General features: G+C 50.3%; 1 protein-coding gene across 3 annotated transcripts; it reads left to right on the top strand.

Annotated features, from left to right (window-relative positions):
- The first annotated feature begins 9,961 nt into the window (after positions 1-9,961).
- On the top strand, positions 9,962-22,822 carry PRODH2 (proline dehydrogenase 2). Of its 3 annotated transcripts, XM_016935725.2 has the most exons (10): positions 9,962-10,215; positions 10,291-10,487; positions 10,575-10,713; positions 10,799-10,885; positions 15,704-15,784; positions 15,995-16,150; positions 16,229-16,395; positions 19,724-19,834; positions 20,525-20,610; positions 22,588-22,822. In XM_016935725.2, exons 1-10 carry the CDS (start codon positions 10,042-10,044, stop codon positions 22,770-22,772), a joined length of 1,383 nt encoding a protein of 460 aa, XP_016791214.1. In that variant the 5' UTR covers positions 9,962-10,041; the 3' UTR covers positions 22,773-22,822. The 3 variants fall into 3 exon arrangements, with proteins under 3 accessions (XP_016791214.1, XP_054529308.1, XP_054529307.1); XM_054673333.1 differs by lacking the exon at positions 15,995-16,150; XM_054673332.1 differs by lacking the exon at positions 19,724-19,834.
- The last annotated feature ends 379 nt before the right edge of the window (positions 22,823-23,201 follow it).

Raw genomic sequence — 23,201 nt, 5'->3', positions numbered from 1 at the left:
CACCCACAGAAGGACCGGCTGGGAACTTTATTCCAGAAACTTCCATGGCTACTGTTGAGCAGCCCATTGTGTTCTGTTTTGCAGGGCACTCAGGATTCCCCAGTGACCAGGTGTGGGTGGCTCATGTCTGTAATCCAAGCACTTTGGGAGGCTGAGACGGGAGGACCACTTGAGACCAGGAGTTCCAGACCAGCCCAGGCAGCACAGAGAGACCCCATCTCTACAAAAAACACAAAAATTACCCAGCTATGGTGCCACACTCCTGTAGTCCCAGCAACTCGGGAGACTGAGGCAGGAGGATCCCTTGAGCCCAGTAGTTCAAAGCTGCAGTGAGCTATGAGAGCTATGATCGATCACACCACTGTACTCCAGCCTGGGTAACAGAACAGGACCCTGTCTCTAAAACAAAACAAAACAAAAATTCTCTCCACCTAGTCTCTCCCTCTCCCACACTCTCATTTTCAACTTCATTTTCCCCCAATCCAGGTTGTGTGCTTCAGATAGGTGAGAAAAATGCTTTTCCTTCTTATAGCCATATTTGTTTCTACCTCCTTGCCTTTAATTTGTCTGTGGTCTCAACTTGGGATACCCACCCTCTTGATGTAATTGAATTGGTGTAGCATCTAGTCCAGGCTACACTCTGGAGGATGCAAAGATAAATAATAGACCTCAGTATCTTCAATGCTCTGCCATTTCAGTATGATGTGTTTAGGCATGGATTTCTTTAGTGTTTGTTTGTTTGTTTGCTTGTTTGTTTGTTTTGAGATGGAGTCTCGCTCTGTCACCAAGGCTGGAGTGCAATGGGCGATCTCAGCTCACTGCAACCTCCGCCTCCCGGGTTCGGGGGATTCTTCTGCCTCAGCCTCCCGAGTAGCTGGGATTACCAGCACGTGCCACCACGCCCAACTAATTTTTGTATTTTTAGTAGAGGCAGGTTTTCACCATATTGGCCTGGCTGGTCTCGAACTCCTGACCTCGTGATCTGCCCGCCTCAGCCTCCCAAAGTGTTGGGATTACAGGTACGAGCCACCACACCCGGCCTCTTTTGTTTTATCTAGCTTAAGATATCTTTGCTTCTTTGTGAATATGTATTTTTCATCAGTTCTGGAAAATTCTCAGCCATTATTTCTTCCAAGTTTGCCTCTCTTCTATACTCTCTAATTTCTACCTTTTTTTTTTTTTTTTTTTTTCTTGAGACGGAGTCTCACTCTGTTGCCCAGGCTGGAGTGCAATAGCGCCATCTCGGCTCACTGTAACCTCCACCTCCCTGGTTCAAGCGATTATCCTGCCTCAGCCTCCGGAGTAGTTGGGATTACAGGCACGCGCCATCACGCCCGGCTAATTTTTGTATTTTTAGTAGAGGCGGAGTTTCACCATGTTGGCCAGGCTGGTCTCAAACTGCTGACCTCAGGTGATCCGCCCACCTCGGCCTCCCAAAGTGCTGGGATTACAGGCGTGGCCTGGAGGTTTTTGTTTTTAAAGCAGCTCTTAGAACCAGGCCGGCAACCTTTAATATGCAAATGAAGGCCACCCAACTGGGTCCACCCAAACATGGCGATTCCCAAGGCCATGTTTGGGAGGTCGAGGCAGGCGGATTGCCTGAGCTCAGGAGTTCGAGACCAGCCTGGCCAACATGGTGAAACCCCATCTGTACTAAAAGAATACAAAAAATTAGCTGGGCGTGGCGGTGTGCGCCTGTAGTCCCAGCTACTTGGGAGGCAGAGGTGGAGAATCGCTTGAACCCGGGAGGCAGAGGTTGCAGTAAGCCGAGATCGCGCCGTGCATTCCAGCTGGTGACAGAGCAAGACTATGTCTCATTAAAAAAACAAAAACAAAAAAACTTCGAGGCCGGGCGCGGTGGCTCACACCTGTAATCCCAGAACTTTGGGAGGCCGAGGCGGGCGGATCACAAGGTCAGGAGTTTGAGACCAGCCTGGCCAACAATGTGAAATACCTGTCTCTACTAAAACACACACACACACACACACACACACACACACACACACAAAATTGGCCGGGCGTGGTGGCGTGTGCCTCATGGCCTGCAACTATAATCACAGCTACTTGGGAGCCTGAGGCAGGAGCATGCTTGAATGCGGGAGGTGGAGGTTGCAGTGAGCCGACACTGTGCACTCCAGCCTGGGCGACAGAGTGAGACCCTGTCTCAAAAAAAAAAAAAAAAAAAAAAAGGTGGTTCTTCTCCAGAATCCGCTTGAATTGATGTGATGCAATCTACAAGTCCCTTGTCCAGCAAATACCAAAGAAATCTATTAAATTAGTTACCCATTCAACAAAAATAAGTCCATTCAACAAAAATAAGTCCTGTGTTAAGCAGTAGGGAGAAATTAATGACAAAACCAAATGTGACTCCCCGACCTCATGGTGTTCACAGTCTAGCAGGGGCGTGGGGAGAGAAACTGAGTCTTCACTCACAGACGAATAAACATGACAAGAGCTACAAGGCTGGTGTTAAAATGTGAAAGGGTAAAACTCCCCCTCATCTGGGAGGGGCTGCTCAAGGCAGACCTCCTTGAGGGGGTGTCTTAAACCCTGACACCTGAGGGCAGGTGGGAGTTAATTAGGGAAAGAAGGAAGGGTGGAGTTTTCAGGGAAAAGGAACAGTGGAAATGCAACAGCAGGAAGCTGGGTGTGTTCCAGGGACAGTGAAAAGACAAAGAGGGAGGGAGGACCCCAGTTAGAGAGGCTAAGGTGTCCGATTGTAGGGGCCGTGCCTCTTCACCTGGGTGAACATTTGAACCACCAGGGGAGCTTTCAACACCCCAATGCCTACCCAGTAATCACATTTCTGGGGATGAGGGCCTAGGCTGGGCGTGGTGGCTCACGTCTGTAATCCCAGCAATTTGGGAGGCCCAGGCGGGCGGATTATGAGGTCAGGAGATCGAGACCATCTGGCTAACACGGTGAAACCCTGTCTCTACTAAAAACACAAAAAATTAGCCGGGCGTGGTGGCGGGCGCCTGTAGTCCCAGCTACTTGAAGGCTGAGGCAGGAGAATGGCGTGAACCTGGGAGGTGGAGCTTGCAGTGAGCCGAGATCGCTCCACTGCACTCCAGCCTGGGCAACAGAGCGAGACTCCGTCTCAAAAAAAAAAACAAAAAAAAAACAGGAACAAACATGATATTGATACCTGCGACAACTTACAAATCTCAGAGACATTGTGCTGAGGGTCTCGACGATTACATGCTGTGTTCTGCAGTGGGCAGGTCTATGCAAGCCTTCCCCTAAAAGTCTGAGGAAGCTGAGGGGCCTGAGAAAGAGGCTGACAAATTCCGTTTCTCAGGAAGAAATATTTAATGGGGACTTACAAACAGAAGCCATGTCTGTGTCTCAGGTGGTGGTGAGCCTGTCAGAGGCGTTTGAACCAGAGCCACTCCATATTGAACAGGGGCTGGATAAAATGAGGCTGAGACCTACTGGGCTGCATTCCCAGATGGTTAAGGCATTCTAAGTTACAGGATGAGATGGGAGGTAGGCACAAGATACAGATCATAAAGACTTTGCTGATAAAACAGGTCGCAGTAAAGAAGCCGGCTAAAACCCACCAAAACCAAGATGGCCATGAGAGTGACCTCTGGTCATCCTCACTGCTACACATCAGTGCCATGACCGTTTACAAATGCCATGGCAACGTCAGGAAGTTACCCTATATGGTCTAGAAAGGGGAGGCATGAATAATCCACCCCTTGTTTAGCATATCATCAAGAAATAACCATAAAAATGGGCAAACAGCAGCCCTTGAGGGCTGCTCTGTCTATGGAGTAGCCATTCTTTTATTCCTTTACTTTCTTTTTTTTTTTTTTTTCTTTTTTTGAGACAGAGTCTCGCTCTGTCACCTAGGCTGGAGGGCAGTGGTGTGATCTCGGCTCACTGCAACCTCTGCCTCCCAGGTTCAGGCAATTCTCCTGCCTCAGCCTCCCAAGTAGCTGGGATTACAGGCGCCCGCCACCACACCCTGCTAATTTTTGTATTTTTAGTAGAGACGGGTTCCCCATGTTAGCCAGGCTGGTCTCGAACTCCTGACCTCGTGATCCACCCACCTCAGCCTCCCAAAGTGTTGGGATTACAGGCGTGAGCCACCGCACCTGGCCTATTCCTTTACTTTCTTTTTTTCTTTTCTTTTTTTTTTTTTTTTTTTTTTTTGAGACAGAGTTTCGCTCTTGTCGCCCAGGCTGGAGTGCTGTGGTGTGATCTCGGCTCACTGCAACCTCCACCTCCCAGGTTCAAGCAATTCTCCTGCCTCAGCCTCCCGAGTAGCTGGGATTACAGGCACCCGCCACCACGCCCGGCTACTTTTTTGTATTTTTAGTAGAGACGGGGTTTCACCATGTTGGGCAGGCTGGTCTCGAGCTCCTGACCTCAGGTGATCTGCCTGCCTCAGCCTCCCAAAGTGCTGGGATTACAGGCAGTGCCAGCCTCGTTTCTTTCATTCATCCGGCAAATAGTTATTCTGCACCTAATGTGATCTGCCTGTATCTGGGGTCTGCAGCCTATCAGGAAACAAAGCAAAACAAAACATCAGACATCAGACAGGAGGAAGGAGTAATTTAGAGACTGCCAGGAGAAATTCAGGAAGGGGCTCAGAAGCAGAGGTCTCTGATCCCCACATTTGGCCAGAGTCTTTGTAAATGGTTCTTGGAAACTGGGGTCCGCGTGGGAAAGTTCTGGAGGCAGGGGGGCGCATCAGGGTGAGGATACACTGTCCCTTAGATGCCACTCCAGACCAAAGTCTCCATGCCTGTCATCTATGGGACTTGGGGGTTCTGGAAGTCATTTCGGAGGCTCTCCCCACCACCCATCCACATGCCCCCGGCCTGTCTGCAACAACTCCAGCCCCAACTAGTCCACCCCATCCTTGCCCACTGTGTCTCTGCCACAGCTACTCCCTCAGCAATCAGGCCCCACCTCAATCTGATGTACTCTCCACCTGGGAGCCAAGAGGATCTCCCTAAGCCCAAATCTGAGATTCTCCCTTCCCTGCCTAGAAGCCTCCATGGCTCCTTACTGCCCGTGAGGTAACAGCAGCCCTTTTTTTTTTTCTTGAGACGGAGTCTTGCTCTGTCGCCCAGGTTGGAGTGCAATGGCACCATATTGACTCACTGCAACCTCCACCTCCTGAGTTCAAGTGATTCTCCTGCCTCAGCCTCCCAAGTAGCTGGGACTACAGACGCCCGCCACCGCGCCCAGCTAATTTTTGTATTTTTAGTAGAGACGGGGTTTCACCATGTTGGCCAGGCTGCTCTCAAACTCCTGACCTCAGGTGATCCACCCGCCTCGGCCTCCCAAAGTGCTGGGATTACAGGTGTGAGCCATCATGCCGGGCCGACAGCAGCCCTTCCTAAAGAATAATCAAGGTCCCTCACAAGCTAGTTTTGCCAAAAGACTGTTTTGCCTCAGGCCTCTCTCCTCTCCCAATACATATCTCCCTCAACTCTAGCTGCTTGTGGTCTCCCAATGGTGAGTGTGTGGGGACTTAGAACCCAGCTTCTCACCCTGTCTGCTGCTATCCTGTTGAAGCCACTCATGAGCCTGGCAGGCCTAGTACCATGGTGGTTAGGGACTGGACACTCTGGAGACAACACAGTGGTCACCAGTAGGTGGTCTAATAAATTATGCTCTAGACCAAAACTCTAGTTTACAGGAAATACAAGATAAAGGAATACATTAAATGACATCATAAGGATATAATCAGACAAATCTTATATAGGAGGCATTCTACAAGACGACTGGCCTGGGCTCTTTAATAAAAGCCAGTATTGAGCAAGGGGCTGTGGCTCACACCTATAATCCCAGCACTTTGGGAGGCCGAGGCAGGCAGATCACCTGAGGTCAGGAGTTCAAGACCAGCCTGGCCAACATGGTGAAACCCCGCCTCTACTAAAAATACAAAAAGTTAGCTGGTGTGGTGGCAGGCACCTGTAGTCCCAGCTACTCGGGAGGCTGAGGAAGGAGAATCACTTGAACCTGGGAAGTGGAGGCTGCAGTGAGCAGAGATCGTGCCATTGCACTCCAGCCTGGATGACAGAGGAAGACTCTGTCTCAAAAAAAAGAAAAAAGAAAAACAAAAACCGAAAACCAAACAAGCAATATTGGTTTTTTGAAAAGATCAGTAAGGTTGATAAAATTTCCTGTTAGAGTAAAAAAGAGAACAGGGATTACCAGTATTAAGGATGAGAGGTTATCACTACAAATTCTGGAATCATTAAAAGAATATAGAGGATACTATGAACAACTTAACATCAACAGATTTGACAAATGACATTTCCTTGAAAAACACAACATACGAATGTTAACACAGATGAAACAGAAAATTCGAAGAGCTCTATATTTATTAAAGAAATCGAACTCATTATTAAAAACCTTCCCACAAAGAAAATTCCAGGTCCAGATGGCTTCACTGGTAAATTATCAAAGACAAAAGGAAGAAATAACATAAAATCTTTCAAATTTAAGACAGAGCTATATGTGCTGAGATGTCAATGATCCTTCAAAATAATTGTTAAAAAAAAAAAAAAAAAAAAAAAGGCCGGGTGCAGTGGCTAGTGCCTGTAATCCCAGCACGTTGGGAGGCCAAGGTAGGCGGATCATCTGAGGCCAGGAGTTTGAGACCAGCCTGGTTAATATGGTGAAATCCCGCCTCTCCTAAAAGTACAAAAATTAGCCGGGCATGGTAGCGGGCACCTGTAATCCCAGCTACTTGGGAGGCTGAGGCAGGAGAATCACTTGAACCTGGGAGGTGGAGGTTGCAGTGAGCAGAGATCTGCAGCCTAGGCAACGGAGCAAGATGGAGCCAAAAAAAAAAAAAAAAAAAAAAAAAAAAAGGCAGGCCGAGTACAGAGGCTCATGCCTATAAGCTCAGCGTTTGGGAGGCCAAGGTAGGATTGTTTGAGCCTAGGAGTTTGAGGCTGTAGTGAGCCATGATCATGCTGGAGCATTCCAGCCTGGGTGACAGAGTGAGATCCCCCATCTCAAAAAAGAAAGGAAAAAAAAATTTTTTTTAATTTAGCTGGGCATAGTGGCATGTGCCTATAGTCCCAGCTACTTGGGAGGCAGAGGTGGGAGGATCACCTGAGCCTGGGAGGTTGAGGCTGCAGTGAGCCGAAATTGTGCCACTGCACTCCAGCCTGGGCAACAGAGTGAGACCCTGTCTCAAAAATGAATAAATAAATAAATACATCATACATACATACATACATACATACATACATAAGAAAATAAATAAAAATTTCAAGGCCGGGCACAGTGTGGCTCACGCCTGTAATCCCAGCACTTTGGGAAGCCGAGGCGGGCGGATCACGAGGTCAGGAGATTGAGACCATCCTAGCTAACATGGTAAAACCCCGTCTCTACTAAAAATACAAAAAATTAGCCGGGCGTGGTGGTGGGTGCCTGTAGTCCCAGCTACTCGGGAGGCTGAGGCAGGAGAATGGCATGAACTCAGGAGGCGGAGCTTGCAGTGAGCCAAGATTGTGCCACTGCACTCCAGCCTGGGGGACAGAGCAAGACTCCGTCTCAAAAAAAAAAAAAAAAAAAAAACTTACAATGTGAGGGCCAGGTGCCGTGGCTCATGCCTGAAATCCCAACACTTTGGGAGGCCCAAGGTGAGAGCACTGCTTGAGTCCCGGGGTTTAAGACCAGCCTAGGCAGCATAGTGAGACTCTGTCTCTACCAAAAAAACAATTAAAAATTACCCTCGGTGTGATCACACGCACCTGTAATCCCAGCTACTTGGGAGGTGGAGGTGGTGGGTGGGGGGATTGCTTGAGCCCAGAAGTTTGAGGCTGCAGTGAGCAGTGATCACCCCACTGCACTCCAGCCTGGAAGACAGAGCAAGACTCTGTCTCAAAAACAAAACAAAAAAAACCTTACAATGTGAACAACTATGAATCATTATCCATGTTAAGACCTAGGACTCCTAGGACCTAGAAGCCACTGCCAGGCACAGTGGCTCACACCTGTAATCCCAGCACTTTGGGAGTCCAAGGCAGGTGGATCATGAAGTCAGGAGTTCAAGACCAGCCTGGCCAAGATGGTGAAACCCTGACTCTACTAAAAACACAAAAGTTAGCCAGGCGCGGTGGCAGGCGCCTGTAATCCTAGCTACTCGGGAGGCTGAGGCAGGAGAATTGCTTGAACCCGGGGGCAGAGGCTGTAGTGAGCCGAGGTTGTGCCACTGCACTCCAGCCTGGGCAACAGAGTAAGACTCTGTCTCAAAAAAAAAAAAAAAAAAAAAAAAGACCTAGGACTTCACGCCTGTAATCCCAGCATGTTGGGAGGACAAGTAGGGTGGATCACTTGAGGTCAGGAGCTCAAGACCAGCCTGGCCAACATGGTGAAACCCCATATCTACAAAAATACAAAAATTAGCCAGGTGTGGTGGTGGGTGCCTGTAGTCCCAGCTACTCAGGAGGCTAAAGCAGAAGAATCACTTGAACCTGGGAGATGGGGCTTGCAGTGAGCCGAGATCGCACCACTGCACTCCAGCCTGGGTGACAGAGCAAGGATACGTCTAACAAAACAAAACAAAAAAATTAAGACATATGGTTTCCATTTTAAAAAAAGAAAATAGGATATAGAAGTCCCCATATCCCTCTACCCCATTACAATTCCTCCCATCCCCCACAATCAACCACCTCTCTGACTTCTGTGATAATCATGTCCTTACTTTTCTTGTCCTCATAGTTTGACCACCCATGCATGTATTCCCAACATTTTACTGCAGTTTCACTTTCCTTGCTTTTATATTTATTGAAAAGTATAGACCAGCCACAGTGGCTCATGCCTGTAATCCCAGCACTTTGGAAGGCTGAGGCAGGCAGATCACCTGAGGTCGGGAGTTCAAGACCAGTCTGACCAACATGGAGAAACCCTGTCTCTACTAAAAATACAAAATTAGTGGGGTGTGGTGGCACATGCCTGTAATCCCAGCTACTCTGGAAGCTGAGGCAAGAGAATCGCTTGAACCCGGGGGGTGAAGGTTGCAGTGAGCCGAGATCGTGCCATTGCACTCCAGCCTGGGCAACAAGAGTGAAACTGTGTCTCAAAAAAAAAAAAAAGAAGAATACAGCTTGCCCTGTTTTGTGTCTGGCTTCTTTCACTTGACATTGTGAGATTCAGCCACACAGCTGTGTGTATCAGTATCCATTCTTTTTCATTACTGTATAGTATTCCACTGCATAACTACACCACCATGTATGTATCCATTCTCCTTTTGATGGACATTTGGGTAGTTCAGACACTGCTCCTCTGGACATTCTTTCCTGTACATGTTTCCTGCTGCCCATATTTAAGGTCTCTAGGATACGTGCTTAGCATGGAACAGCTGGGTTATATAGGTTATTTGTCTTTTCTTTTTTCTGTTTTTGGCGACAGAGTCTCACTTTGTCACCCAGGGTGGAGCGCGGTGGCACAATCACAGCTCACGGCTCCCTTGACCTCCCAGGCTCAAGAGATCCACCTTCCTCGGCCTCCTGATTAGCTAGGACCGCAGGTGTGTGCCACCACACGCAGTTAATTTTTGTATTTTTTGTAGAGACGGGGTCTCACTATGTCGCCCAGGGTAGTCTCAAACTCCTCGGTCTTGGCCTCCCAAAGTGTTGGGATTACAAACGTGAGAACCGTATTTTCAAATGTATTCAATAACACTACAGCGTTTCCAATTTGAAGAGGAAGCAATTGCCACAAAAGCGGTTAAGTAGCCTGTCCTGGATCACAAAGCCCAGTGTCCTGAGCCCAGGGATCCTTGCTCCGGAGCCCCTGCTTTCCCCAGCACATGGTGGTTACCTAATAAGTGCAGGCTGTTGTGCTGAGCATTCTTGGGGGCTGTTATTGGGGTTCACCTCCCGTTACCGTTACTCTGAACTCTGTCCCCATTTGTTAATAATTAATTGCCCCCAAGGAGCCTGTGATCCTGAGGCTTTGCCCAGTTAATCAGTCACTGCCCCCGGTCTGGGCAAGGGGCAGTTGGTGAACCTGCTGCCTCCAGAGAACCTTCCCTGGTGTGGAGGCAGCCAGGGACCCAGGATGCTCCGGACCTGTTACGTGCTCTGTTCCCAAGCTGGTCCCCTCTCCAGGGGCTGGCAGTCCCTGAGCTTTGATGGCGGGGCCTTCCACCTTAAGGGCACAGGAGAGCTGACACGGGCCTTGCTGGTTCTCCGGCTGTGTGCCTGGCCCCCACTCGTCACTCACGGGCTGTTGGTGAGCAGTGATCCTGAGGACCAGCCTGGAGGCTCCTCATAGCCTGGCCCTGAGCCCTCGCTTCCTGTCACCCAGCTCCAGGCCTGGTCTCGGCGACTCCTGGGCTCCCGGCTCTCAGGCGCGTTTCTCCGAGCATCCGTCTATGGGCAGTTTGTGGCTGGTGAGACAGCAGAGGAGGTGAGGGGCTGCGTGCAGCAGCTGCGGACCCTCAGCCTCCGACCACTGCTGGCAGTGCCCACTGAGGAGGAGCCGGACTCTGCTGCCAAGAGTGGGTGAGTAGGGAGCCAGGGCCCAGGGAGGCTGGGAGGACTCAGGAAGGGGCTTTGCGGGTCGGGCCCTGACACCTGCTGGCTGGGCAGTGAGGCGTGGTATGAGGGGAACCTCGGTGCTATGCTGCGGTGTGTGGACCTGTCACGGGGCCTCCTGGAGCCCCCCAGCCTGGCTGAGGCCAGCCTCATGCAGCTGAAGGTGACGGCGCTGACCAGCACTCGGCTCTGTGTAAGGAGTGCAAAGACGGGGGTGCGGGGAGGGCGCGGCTGCCCACCGGGCTCCCCTCACCACCCCGCCTACCACCCCGTTTCAGAAGGAGCTAGCCTCGTGGGTCAGAAGGCCAGGAGCCTCCTTGGAGCTGAGCCCCGAGAGGCTGGCTGAAGCTATGGACTCTGGGCAGGTAAGGATCTCAAGCGGAACTGTCGGGGACAGAGTGCCTTGGACTTAGATGCGGCCACACCGCACGCCAGATGTTCAAAATGCTACAGCCACCTCCAGGCTTGGAACAGCCAGCAGAAGTGCAGCTGTAGCTCCCAGGCATGGTTGAAATGGATGGAATCAGGGTCATCTGGGTTCTCAGGGAGGAGCCTGGAGGCTGGAGGCTCTCAGAGGAGGGATTGGGATAGAAGCTGTTTATCAACTAGAAGGAGGTACATCAGTGTGTCCTCAGTCAACACAGCTGCATGGGTGTGAGCTGGCTGGGTGTAAGTTCTGATTAGGCCAATGGGGTCTTAGTTTGTTCATTCAATCATTAATTCCTTTTTATCTCCATATTCTATTTCAACCCTACTCCATCTTTTTTTCTTCCTTTCTCTCTCCTTCCTTCCTCTTCCTCTTTTGCTCTCTCCTTCCTTCCTTCTTTTCTTTTTCCTTCTCTCCCCTCCCTCCCTCCCTTCCTTCCTTTATTCCTTCCTTCCTTCTCTCTCCTCCCTCCTCTCTCTCTCTCTCTCTCTCTTTCTCTTTGTCTTACTGTATTGCACAGGGTGGTCTCTAACTCATGGCCTCAAGCAATCCCCCAGCCTCAGCCTCCCAAAGTTCTGGGATTATAGGTGTGAGCCACCACACCCAGCCTGCCGTCTTGTATAATGCATATCTTTTTGTTTCTATGATTTTGTTTTGCCAGGTGTATACCATTTGTGGGGGGCATATTTTCCCCAATATTCTATTATAAAAATTTTCAAATATACAGAAAAGTAAAAAGAATTGTACATGAACATCCATGTACCTGCCACCTTTAACTATACTCACTTTAAATCATATCTATCCCTCTATTCCTCTATCCATCCATCAATCCATCTTATTTTTTGGTGCATTTCAAAGTAAATTGCAGACACGTTTTCCCCCTAAATGCTTCAGGATATGAATAATGGGCTCATTAATTAGAGCCCAATAATTATTCGCAGTACTTTTTTTCTTTCAAGGTAAAACAATGAACTACACACATTGTAAATGTGCCCTTTGATGAACCTTAACCAATACACACACTTGAGCAATCCAAATCCCTATCAAGATTTAGAACATGGCCAGGGGCAGTGGCTCACGCCTGTAATCCCAGCACTTTGGGAGGCTGAGGCGGATGGATTACTGGAGGTCAGGAGTTCAAGACCAGCCTGGCCAACATGGTAAAACCTCATCTCTACTAGAAATACAAAAATTATCTGGACGTGGTGGCACGCACCTGTAGTCCCAGTTACTTGGGAGGCTGAGGCAGGAGAATCGCTTGAACTGGGAGGTGGAGGTTGCAGTAAGCCGAGATCGTGCCACTGCACTCCAGCCTGGCGACAGAGTAAGACTCCATCTCAAAAAAAAAAAAAAAAAAACTTCTTGCCTCACCCTCCCAAATTGTTGGGATTACGGGCTGAGCCACCATGCCCGGCCCCCACTGTTTCCAATAGTTGATTCTAGCTGCTGCATGATTTACCTCTCCTGGGGTGAACCCCTGGGTGGCCTCTGTGTCTCCACCCTCCCAAACAATGCTATAGTGGACACGCTGATGTTTCTTTTTCTAACCTTTTTTTATTTGTAATTTTTATTTATCTATTTATTTATTATTATTATTATTATTTTAAGACAGAGTCTTGCTCTGTTGCCCAGGCTGGAATGCAGTGGCGCAATCTTGGCTCACTGCGACCTCCGCCTCCCAGGTTCTCCTGCTTCAGCCTCCCAAGTAGCTGGGATTACAAGCGCCTGCCATCACACCCGGCTAATTTTTGTAGTTTTAGTAGGGATGAGGCTTCACCATGTTGGCCAGGCTGGTCTTGAACTCCTGACCTCAGGTGAAATGCCCGCCTCAGCCTCCCAAAGTGCTGGGATTACAGGCGTGAGCCACCAAGCCCAGCTTTTTTTTTTTTTTTTTTGAAACGGCATCTGGCTCTGTTGCCCAGGCTGGAGTGCAGTGGTGTGATCTCGGCTCACTGCAACCTCTGCCTCCCGGGTTCAAACGATTCTCCTGCCCCAGCCTCCTGAGTAGCTGGAGCTACAGGCGCATGCCACCACACCCAGCTAAGTTTTGTATTTTTAGTAGAGATGGGGTTTCACTGTGTTGGCCAGGCTGGTCTTTAACTCCTGACCTCGTGATCCACGTGCCTCGGCCTCCCAAAGTGCTGGGATTACAGGCAGGAGCCACTGTACCTGGCCTTATTTGTAATTTTTAAAGTGTGTCAGAGAACACGTAGAAACAAGATTTCATGGTCAGAAAATCAGCTTTGGAGAGTAAGGAGTTCACCTCTTCATGAGCTTTAGTTTATTCCTGTAGGGAGAGTGACAGCAACTTCTCAGTGGTTTTAAGGATTAAAACAGGCTGGGTGCGGTGCCTCATGCCTGTAATCTGCATTTTGGGAGGCTGAAATTGGAGGCTCACTTGAGCCCAGGAGTTTGAGACCTGCCTGGGCAACATAGTGAGATCTCATCTCTACAAAAAAATTAAAAAATCAGCCTGTGTGCTGGTGCACACCTGGTGTGGAGGCTAAGGCAGGAGGGTCACTTGAGCCCAGGAGGTCAATACCAACCTGAGTAATATAGTAAGCCCTCATCTCTACAAAAAATTTCTTTAAATTAGCTGGGTGTGGTGGCAGGCACCTGTAATCCTGGCTACTTGGGAGGCTAAGGTGGGACGATTGCTTGAGCTGGCAAGTTTGAGAGCGAAGAAAGAAAGAAAGAGAGGGAGGGAGGGAGGGAGGAAGGAAAGAAAGAAAGAAAGAAAGAAAGAAAGAAAGAAAGAAAGAAAGAGAGAAGAAAAGAGGGCCAGGTGCCGTAGCTCACACCTGTAATCCCAGCACTTTGGGAGGCTAAGTGGGGCTGGATCACTTGAGGTCAGGAGTTTGAGACCAGCCTGGGCAACATGGTGAAACCCCATCTCTACTAAAAATATAAAACTTATCCAGAAGTGGTGGCAAGTGCCTGTAGTCCCAGTTACTCAGGAGGCTGAGGCAGGGGAATCACTTGAACTTGCACCACTGCACTCTTGCCTGGGAGACACAGTGAGATCTATCTCAAAAAAAAAGAAAAGAAGGAAGGAAGGAAGGGAGGGAGGGAGGGAAGGAGGGAGGGAGGGAGGGAGAAAAGAGAGAAAGACCCAGCCTCTGGAAAGGCTGAGGTTTAAAGCTCAGGTCTGCCCTGAGTTAGCTGTGTGACTTTTGACAAGTGACTTCCCTGCTCTGTGCCTCAGTTTCCCCATCTAGAAAATGGGGGATAACAACAGTTGGTACATTAGAGAGTGGTAAATATCAAATGAGTTAAATATTTGGTGGGTGCCTGAAATAGCTCCCTGAGGGCCTAAGACTATGCCCCAAGTCAAGCAGGAGACAATCCTCTGACGCGGGAGGAGGAAACCAGGCTGCTGCCTCCAGCTTTTCCCTTCTCCAGGAGGCAGCATTCTCCCCACCATGCGGAAGTTTGCAGCTTCCAGCCCAACCTGCCTCCAGGTGGGATTCCATGAGCAAGCCTAGGCCTATGTCATCTGTATCGACCCTGTTGGATATAATAAAGCTTTCAGCCCCACCTGTTCCTCTTTCTTCCATTTCCCAACTTCTTTGAACCCAGCCAGACTCCCTGGAGTCACCAGCAGCTCACATTCAGCCAGATGAATCTGCATAAGACTGTGAGTTAGAAATGGTTCTTATTTCCATGTTACAAGCATATCCACTCCCGAAGTGTTTGCTGAACATCTATCTTGTTCCAGACATGGTGCTAGGGGCCGAGGAAGCATGAAGGCAAAATCCCTGACCTCGAGGCACTTACTTGCAAGTCAGGGGCAAGAGACAATAATTAAAACCAAAGTCAGAACCCCAGCACTTTGGAAGGCTGAGGTGGGAGGATCGCTTGAGTCCAGGAGTCTGAGACCAGCCTGGGCAACATAGGAAGACCTTGACTCTACAAATAGTAAAGAATTAGCCCGGCATGGTGGTGGGTGCCTGTGGTACTAGGTACTTGGAAGGCTGAAGCAGGAGGATTGCTTGAGCTGGGGAGGTGGAGGCTGCAGTGAGCATGATCGTGCCACTGCATTCCAGCCTGGGCAACACAGCAAGACCCTGTCTCAGCAAAACAAAAGTCAGTACGTAACAAGTAAGGGAAAATAAGGCTGAGGAAGAGGAAAAGAAGTTGCCAAAGTATAGCTGGGAAAACCATGTTGAGAAAGTGACATTAGAGCAAATACTTGAAGGAAACATGGGAGCAGGTAAAGGGCTGGAGGTGGGAAGGTGCCCTCGTGTTCAAAGAGTAGCAGGGAGGGCTGAGCACGGTGGCTCACGCCTGTAATCCCAGCACTTTGGGAGGCTGAGGTGGGCAGATCACTTGAGGTCAGGAGTTCGAGACCAGCCTGGCCAACATGGTTAAACCCTGTCTCTACTAAAAGTACAAATATTAGCCGGGCATGATGGCGGGCGCCTATAATCCCAGCTACTCGGGAGGCTGAAGCAGGAGAATCGCTTGAACCCAGGAGGCAGAGGTTGCAGTGAACTGAGATCATGCCACTGCACTCCAGCCTGAGCAACAGAGCCAGACTGTCTCAAAAAACAAACAAACAAACAAACAAACAAAAACTGAGGCCCAGAAAGGTTACATAACTTGCCCAAGGTCACACAGTAGGTGGTGAAGCCTGGATTCAAGCCCTGATTCTAGGCTCATAACCCCCTCAATAAATAGTACCTAACTGATATTGCTCATTTTTAGATTTCTAGCAACTTATAAGCTTTTCCCCACTTCCCCTGCTGCCCCCTAGAGCCTCCAGGTCTCCTGCCTCAATGCTGAGCAGAACCAGCACCTCCGGGCCTCCCTCAGCCGCTTGCATCGGGTGGCACAGGTAACCCCTCCTGCTGGAACCAGCACCTCCGGGCCTCCCTCAGCTGCTTGCATCGGGTGGCACAGGTAACCCCTCCTGCTGGAACCAGCACCTCCGGGCCTCCCTCAGCCGCCTGCATCGGGTGGCACAGGTAACCCCTCCTGCTGGGATCTGGCTCCACTGCCCCTGCTGGACACCCGGGGCCCTGACCGTCGTCTCTGTCACCATCAGTATGCCCGGGCCCAGCACGTGCGGCTCCTGGTGGATGCAGAGTACACCTCACTGAACCCTGCGCTCTCGCTGCTGGTGGCTGCCCTGGCTGTGCGCTGGAACAGCCCGGGTGAAGGCGGGCCCTGGGTGTGGAACACCTACCAGGCCTGTCTAAAGGTGTGCAGTGTGTTCCAGGAGGTGCAGGCTGGGGTCCCCACACCCTGACCTACCAGAACCTGCCTGCGTGCCCTATAGGACACATTCGAGCGGCTGGGGAGGGATGCAGAGGCTGCGCACAGGGCCGGCCTGGCCTTCGGAGTGAAGCTGGTACGAGGTGCATATCTGGACAAGGAGAGAGCGGTGGCCCAGCTCCATGGGATGGAAGACCCCACTCAGCCTGACTATGAGGCCACCAGTCAGAGGTAGGCCTGGGCCAGCCGGCCTCTGCAGGAAATAATAACACCTAGTGGTTGGGTGCAGTGGCTCATACCTGTAATCCCAGTGCTTTGGGAGGCTGAGGCTAGAGATTCACTTGAGAGCAGGAGTTGGAGACCAGCCTGGGCAACACAGGGAGACCCCATCTCTAAAAAAATTTTAAAAATAGTCAGGTGTGGTAGCACATGCCTGTAGTTCCAGCCACTTAGGAGGCTGAGGTGGGAGGATCACTTGAGGCCAGGAGTTCAAGGCTGCAGTGAGCCATGACTGCACCACTGCACTTCAGCCTGGGCAGCAGAGCGAGAATCTGTCTCAAAACAAACAAACAAACAAACAAACAAAAAAAACAAAAAGAAATCCTTACAGTGGCCTCTAAGCCCCACATGCTCCCTGTCACTTCCCTAACTTTCCCTCCCTCTCTTCCTCTCCCTCACTCCACTACAGCCACACAGGCCTCCTCCATGTTACCCAGGGGCTTGGCACATCCTGTTTCCACTGCCTGGGACATTCCCACTGCAGACAGCGGCATGGCCCCATCCCTCACCTCCTTAGATCTTTACTTCTTGGTACCTTCTCTGGGGGCCACAGGGACTCAGCCAGGCTACAGAGCAGGTAGCCTAGCCACGCTTGGAATCCAGGCTCATGTCCAAGATCTGCAGGGGCTCCAGGGCACGTTTGTGTACCATCAGCTTAACTGGCACCAAGCCAGGCACAGTGGTGTGCACCTGTCATCCCAACTACTTGGGAGGCTGAGGCAGAAAGATTGCTTGAGCCCAGGGGTTTGAGCCCAATCTGCACAACATAGCAAGACCCCATCTGTAAAAACATTAAACATAAAAAATTATGGCCGGGCATGGTGGCTCACGCTTGTAATCCCGGCACTTTGGGAGGCTGAGGCAGGCAGATCACCTGAGGCCAGGAGTTTGAGACCAGCCTGACAAACATGGTGAAACCCTGTCTCTACTAAAAATACAAAAATTAGCCGGGTGTGGTGGCTTGCACTGGTAATCCCAGCTACTTGGGAGGCTGAGGAAGGAGAATCACTTGAACCCAGGAGGCAAAGGTTGTAGTGAGCCAAGATTGCGCCACTACACTCCAGCCTGGGCGACAGAGTGAGACTCCATCTCAAAATAATAATAATAATTTGCACTATTATTTTAAATATTGAAATATAATTCACGTATCATAGAAGTCACAATTTTAACATGTACAATTCAGTGGAGTTTAGTATATTCCCAAAATTGTGCAACCATCACCACTCTTTGATTCCACAATATTTTCATCACCCCAAAAAGTAACCTCATACCAATGAGCAGTCAGTTGCCTTCTGTTCCCTCCTCCCCTCAGCCCCTGGAAACCACTAACCTACTTTTTGTCTCTGTGGATTTGCCTATTCTAGACAATCATATAAATGGAATCATACAATATTTGTATATTTGGCTTTTTTCATTTGTTTTTTAAGTTATTTTTGAGACAGGGTCTCACTCTGTCGCCCAGGCTGGAGTGCAGTGGTGCGATCTTGGCTCACTGCAGCCTTGACTCCCCAGGCCCAAGCCATCCTCCCACCTCAGTCTCCCCAGTAGCTAAGACCACCGGTGCACACCACCATGCCCAACACATTTTTTTATTTTTGTAGACACGGGGTCTCCCTATGTTGCCCAGGCTAGTCTTGAACTCCTAGGCTCAAGCAGCCCTCCTGCCTTGGCCTCCCCAAGTGCTGGGATTATAGGCGTAAGCCAGCATGTCCAGCCTCAACTGTGCATTTTAAAGGCAGAATAGCCTACCAATAAGGAGCCTGGGCTCTGGAGCATCAGACAGCCTGAGTTCAAATCCCAGCCTGGCCACCTCTAGCTGTGTGACCTGGGGACAAGAGATAGAACCCCTCTCAGCTTCAGTCTCCCCACTCTGTAAAAAGGGAATAAGAACATCTGCCTCCCAGAGTTGATGTGAGAATTAGATGAGTGATTAGCTTTTCCCAAAGGAAACAGAATTCTGCACAAAGGGTTTTAACTAAAGGAAATGTGGTGAAGAGGCTGTTTATAGAAGTGTCAGGGGCCAGGTGCAGGGCCTCACACCTGTAATCCCAGCATTTTGGGAGCCCAAGGTGGGAGGATCGCTTGAGCCCAGGAGTTGGAGGATTCAGTGAGCCGAGATCACGCCACTGCACTCCAACCTGGGCAACAGAGTGAGACCCAGTCTCTAAAAAACACAAAACGAAAAGGAAGTGTGGGCAAAGTCAGGGAAGCTATTAGGAAGCTATTTTGACCCCTATGCTGTAGTTGAAGGAGAGGGGCCACCTTAGGGAGCTGTGGCCACACAGAGAACACAGTCAGGGTGAGCAGGGAGGGGCCACACTCCTTCCTGCATATGACTCCATGGGGGATGTGGGGCAAAAGTGTCAGCTTCCTGAGGGGCAGAGAAGGTTAGAAAACAGTTCTGGGGGGCGATAGGGAAGACCCACAGAGGATGTGAAATACATAGCGTGGCCCGTGGCCTGCAGCATGCTTGCAAGGTGTTTGCCAATCTATTTCCTCTTCCGTATCAGTACCCAGACAGTGTCTTCCTTCCTTTTCACAGTTGCGCGATAGAGCACTATCTTCTCTGTACCACAATTTCCTTAGCCAGTTCCCCATTTATGGACATTTGGGCTGTTGCTAGTGATGTTCTGTTGACAATGCAGCAGTGATAACCTTGGGGAAATGTCATCTTGTGCACGTGATGCGACCCTCTCCTGTGAGACTGCTGCCACTGTCCCAAAGACTTCATATCCCCCTTATCTGACTCCATCCTCACAACAGTGTTGCTTGGAAACTCACAGTAACAAGAGATTAACATGGGGCCGGGTGCGGTGGCTCACACCTGTAATCCCAGCACTCTGGGAGGCTGAGGCGGGCAGATCACCTGAGGTCAGGAGTTCGAGTCCAGCCTGGGCAACATGGCGAAACTCCGTCTCTACTAAAGATACAAAAATTAGCCGGGTGTGATGGTGCATGCCTGTAATCCCAGCTGCTCGGGAGGCTGAGGCAGGAGAATCACTTGAACCTGGGAGGTGGAGGTTGCGGTGAGCTGAGATCATGCCACTGCATTCCAGCCTGGGCAACAGAGTGAGACTCCATCTCAAAAACAAACAAACAAAACCCCCAAAAAACCCCAGAAGATGAAAGTGGCTCGGAGAAGTGATGTCCCTTACAACTGGTGCAGATGGAACAGAGTACTGGTTCCAGAGACCCCTCGCTTAGGAGCACCCCACCCACCCCAGTCGCTGGGGCCTGACCCTCGCTCACCAGGTGAGCTGAACAGAGCATCTCCCTTCAGTTACAGCCGCTGCCTGGAACTGATGCTGACGCACGTGGCCCGCCATGGCCCCACGTGCCACCTCATGGTGGCTTCCCACAATGAGGAATCTGTTCGCCAGGCAACCAAGCGGTATGAGGTGGAGGGATGGGCGGGAAATAGGTGCCCACAAAAGGGCCCTCCCTTCCTCTCCTTTGCTCAAATGCCAGAGATGGACAGAGGTGTTCTGGGGAGAATTTTAAAAATATTTATAGCCAGGCATGGTTGGCACATGCCTATAATCCCAGCACTTTGGGAGGCGAAGGTGGAGGATTGTTTGAGACCAGCCTGGGCAACACAGCAAGACCCCATTTCTACAACAAATTAAAAAAAAAAAACAGCTGGGTGTGGTGGCGCACACCTGTAGTCCCAGCTATTCGGGAGGTGGAAGGATCACTTGAGCCCAAGAGGTTGAGACTGCAGTGAGCAGTGCTTGAGCCACTGCACTCCAGCCTGGGTAACAAAGCAAGTCCCTACCTCTTAAAACAAACAAACAAACAAACACATTAACCCCTGCTATACCTGTAAGTCCTTATAGGTCCCAGATGAACAAGACGTTGCCCCTTATTTGCTGGGGCATGAGGAGGTCTGAGGGCTCCAGGGAACTGGCTGGGAGTCACTGGGGGACCTTCAAGGAATGCAAAGGACTGGTTATTATGTATCATTGAGTTTGGAAATACTTCAATATTTGAATTACTGGAGCTGCCATATGGGTGCATAGTGGCTGACTTTAAGCTGTAGATGCAGCCATGGTCTGGACTGATGATGTGGCCTTTTCTGTAGCATGTGGGAGCTGGGCATTCCTCTGGATGGGACTGTCTGTTTCGGACAACTTCTGGGCATGTGTGACCACGTCTCTCTAGCACTGGGTATGTGAATGGCTCCCCCACCCCCATCAAGCCCCAGGCCTCACTCCCTCCCAGCCAGAGCCCTTCTCCTATTCCCAACCAAGGCCCAGCCTCCAGATCCTTCCAGAGAGATCTGTCATTCCGGTGTCTGCGGGCCTTCCAAGGCTGTGTCTCTGTGTCTGCCGTCTGTCATTTCTGCTGGTTCTTGATCATGGTGTATTATTTCTTGTGTGTTTTGTTATCTTTACTGTGCTGCTCCTCAGGGCCTGACACCAGATAATTAACGTTTCCTTCTGCCAGGTGCTAAGCAGAACGAAATCACTTTATCCTAAATTCATAGCTTGAGGTTTCTTGAAACACCCCACTGGCACAAATTTGAGCTGCAAATACATAAGGGGGTTAACCCATAGCCCCAACTTCGCAGAGGTGGATTTTTCTGTTTTCTTCCTTGATCTGTTTATGGCCAAGACCATTTCCTGGGACTGGGGGAAGGTTGCAGGGTTGACTTTTTATTAACTCTTACTCTGAGGGTGTAGATTTTTGGGTTCCAGCTTAACTTGGGGAAGTTCTCCCTTATAACTCTCACCTCAGGCTTGAAGACTGACTCAATGTCCCCCCGCAACTCTCTGAATTCATCAGATAGCACCTCAGTTTTGCTTTTGGGGCAGAAGTGGCTTACTGTGTCTCTTCTCTCTCTGGGTTCTCATTTTCTCTTTTATTTTATTTTATTTATTTATTTATTTATTTATTTATTTATTTTGAGACAGAGTCTTGCTCTGTTACCCAGGCAGGAGTCCAGTGGTGCCATCTTGGCTCACTGCAACCTTTGCCTCCCAGGTTCAAGCGATTCTCCTGCCTCAGCCTCCCAAGTAGCTGGGATTACAGGCGGCTGCCACCACGCCCAGCTAATTTTTGTGTTTTTAGTAGAGATGGGGTCTTACCATGTTTGCCAGGCTGGTCTCAAACTCCTGACCTCAGGTGATCTGCCTGCCTTGGCCTCCCAGAGTGCTGGGATTACAGGCGTGAGCCACGACGCCCAGCTTATTTATTTTGGTTTTGAGACAGAGTCTGGCTCTGTCGCCCAGACTGGAGTGCAGTGGCACGATCTCAGCTCACTTCAACCTCTGCCTCCTGGGTTCAAGTGATTCTCCTGCCTCCGCCTCCCCAGTAGCCGGGATTATAGGCACGCACCACCATGCCCAGCCAATTTTTGTATTTTTAGTAGAGACGGGGTTTCACCATGTTGGCCAGGTTGGTCAGTGTGCTGAGATTGTGCCACTGCCCTCCAGCCAGGGCGACAGACCAAGACTCTGTCTCAAAATAAATAAATAAATTAATTAATCAATTGAGATAAAATAAAAACAGCTGGGCGTGGAGGTGCATGCCTGTGGTCCCAGCTATTCAGGAGGCTGAGGTGGGAGGATTGTTTGAGCCTGGGAGGTCAAAGCAGCAGTGAGTCGTGATCACACCACTGCACTCCAGCCTGGGCCACAGGGCAAGACCCTGTCTAAGAGAGAAAAAAAAAAGTTTGCTCCAGGACTTTTAGCTTTTTCAGTTAGAAATTTTATCCAACTCACTTAATCTGCCATGTTCTCAGAAACAGAAGTCTCTGTTCCAGGTGGGGACTGGGGAGTGTCCCCCCAGCCCAAGCCCATACCCTGTCAACACTCCAGGCTGGGCATGGTGGCTCACGCCTGTAATCCCAGCACTTTGGGAGGCCAAAGCAGGAGGATAACTTGAGGTCAGGAGTTCGAGACCAGCCTGGCCAACATGGTGAAACCCCACCTCTACTAAAAATACAAAAATGAGCCGGGCGTCGTGGCAAGCGCCTATAATCCCAGCCATTCTGGAGGCTGAGGCATGAGAATCGCTTGAACCTGGAGGCAGAGCTTGCAGTGAGCCGAGATTGCACCACTGCACTCCAGCCTGGGCAACAGAGCGAGACTCTGTCTCAGAAAAACACCAAAAACGAAAAAACAAAACCCACTCTCCCTGCAGGGCAGGCCGGCTATGTAGTGTATAAGTCCATCCCCTATGGCTCCTTGGAGGAGGTAATCCCCTACCTGATCCGGAGGGCCCAGGAAAACCGGAGCGTGCTTCAGGGTGCCCGCAGGGAACAGGAGCTGCTCAGCCAAGAACTGTGGCGGCGGCTGCTGCCAGGATGCCGAAGGATACCCCACTAGCACCCCTGAGGGGGTCATGTGGTCAATAAAAGTCCTTAGGTGCTGCCTAAGCTGCTGTCCTGCACTGACGCCGCCTCCTTGGGGAAGGGCTCATCTTGACCTCAGCCAGCCCAAGCTAGGGGTTTTGCAGTTCAAGAGAGATCGTTAGGCTGGGAGTGGTGGCTCTCGCCTATACTCCCAGCGCTTTGGGAGGCCGAGGTGGGAGGCGTGCTTCAGTCTAGGAGTTCAAGACCAGCCTGGGCAACATAGCAATATTCTTTCTCTACAAAAAATTAAATCAGTAGGGCATGGTGGTGCGTGCCTGTGGTCCCAGCTCGGGAGGCTGAGGCAGGAGGATCACTTGAGCTCAGGGGTTTGAGGCTGCAGTGAACTATGACTGCACCACTGCTCTCCAGTCTGGGTGACAGAAAGAGACTGTGTTTCAAAAAA

Source organism: Pan troglodytes, chromosome 20 (assembly GCF_028858775.2).
Source record: "Pan troglodytes isolate AG18354 chromosome 20, NHGRI_mPanTro3-v2.0_pri, whole genome shotgun sequence".
In the NCBI taxonomy this organism is placed as follows: domain Eukaryota; kingdom Metazoa; phylum Chordata; class Mammalia; order Primates; family Hominidae; genus Pan; species Pan troglodytes.
Note: the sequence above shows the minus strand (reverse complement) of the source record. Positions and strands in the feature narration are given on the sequence as shown.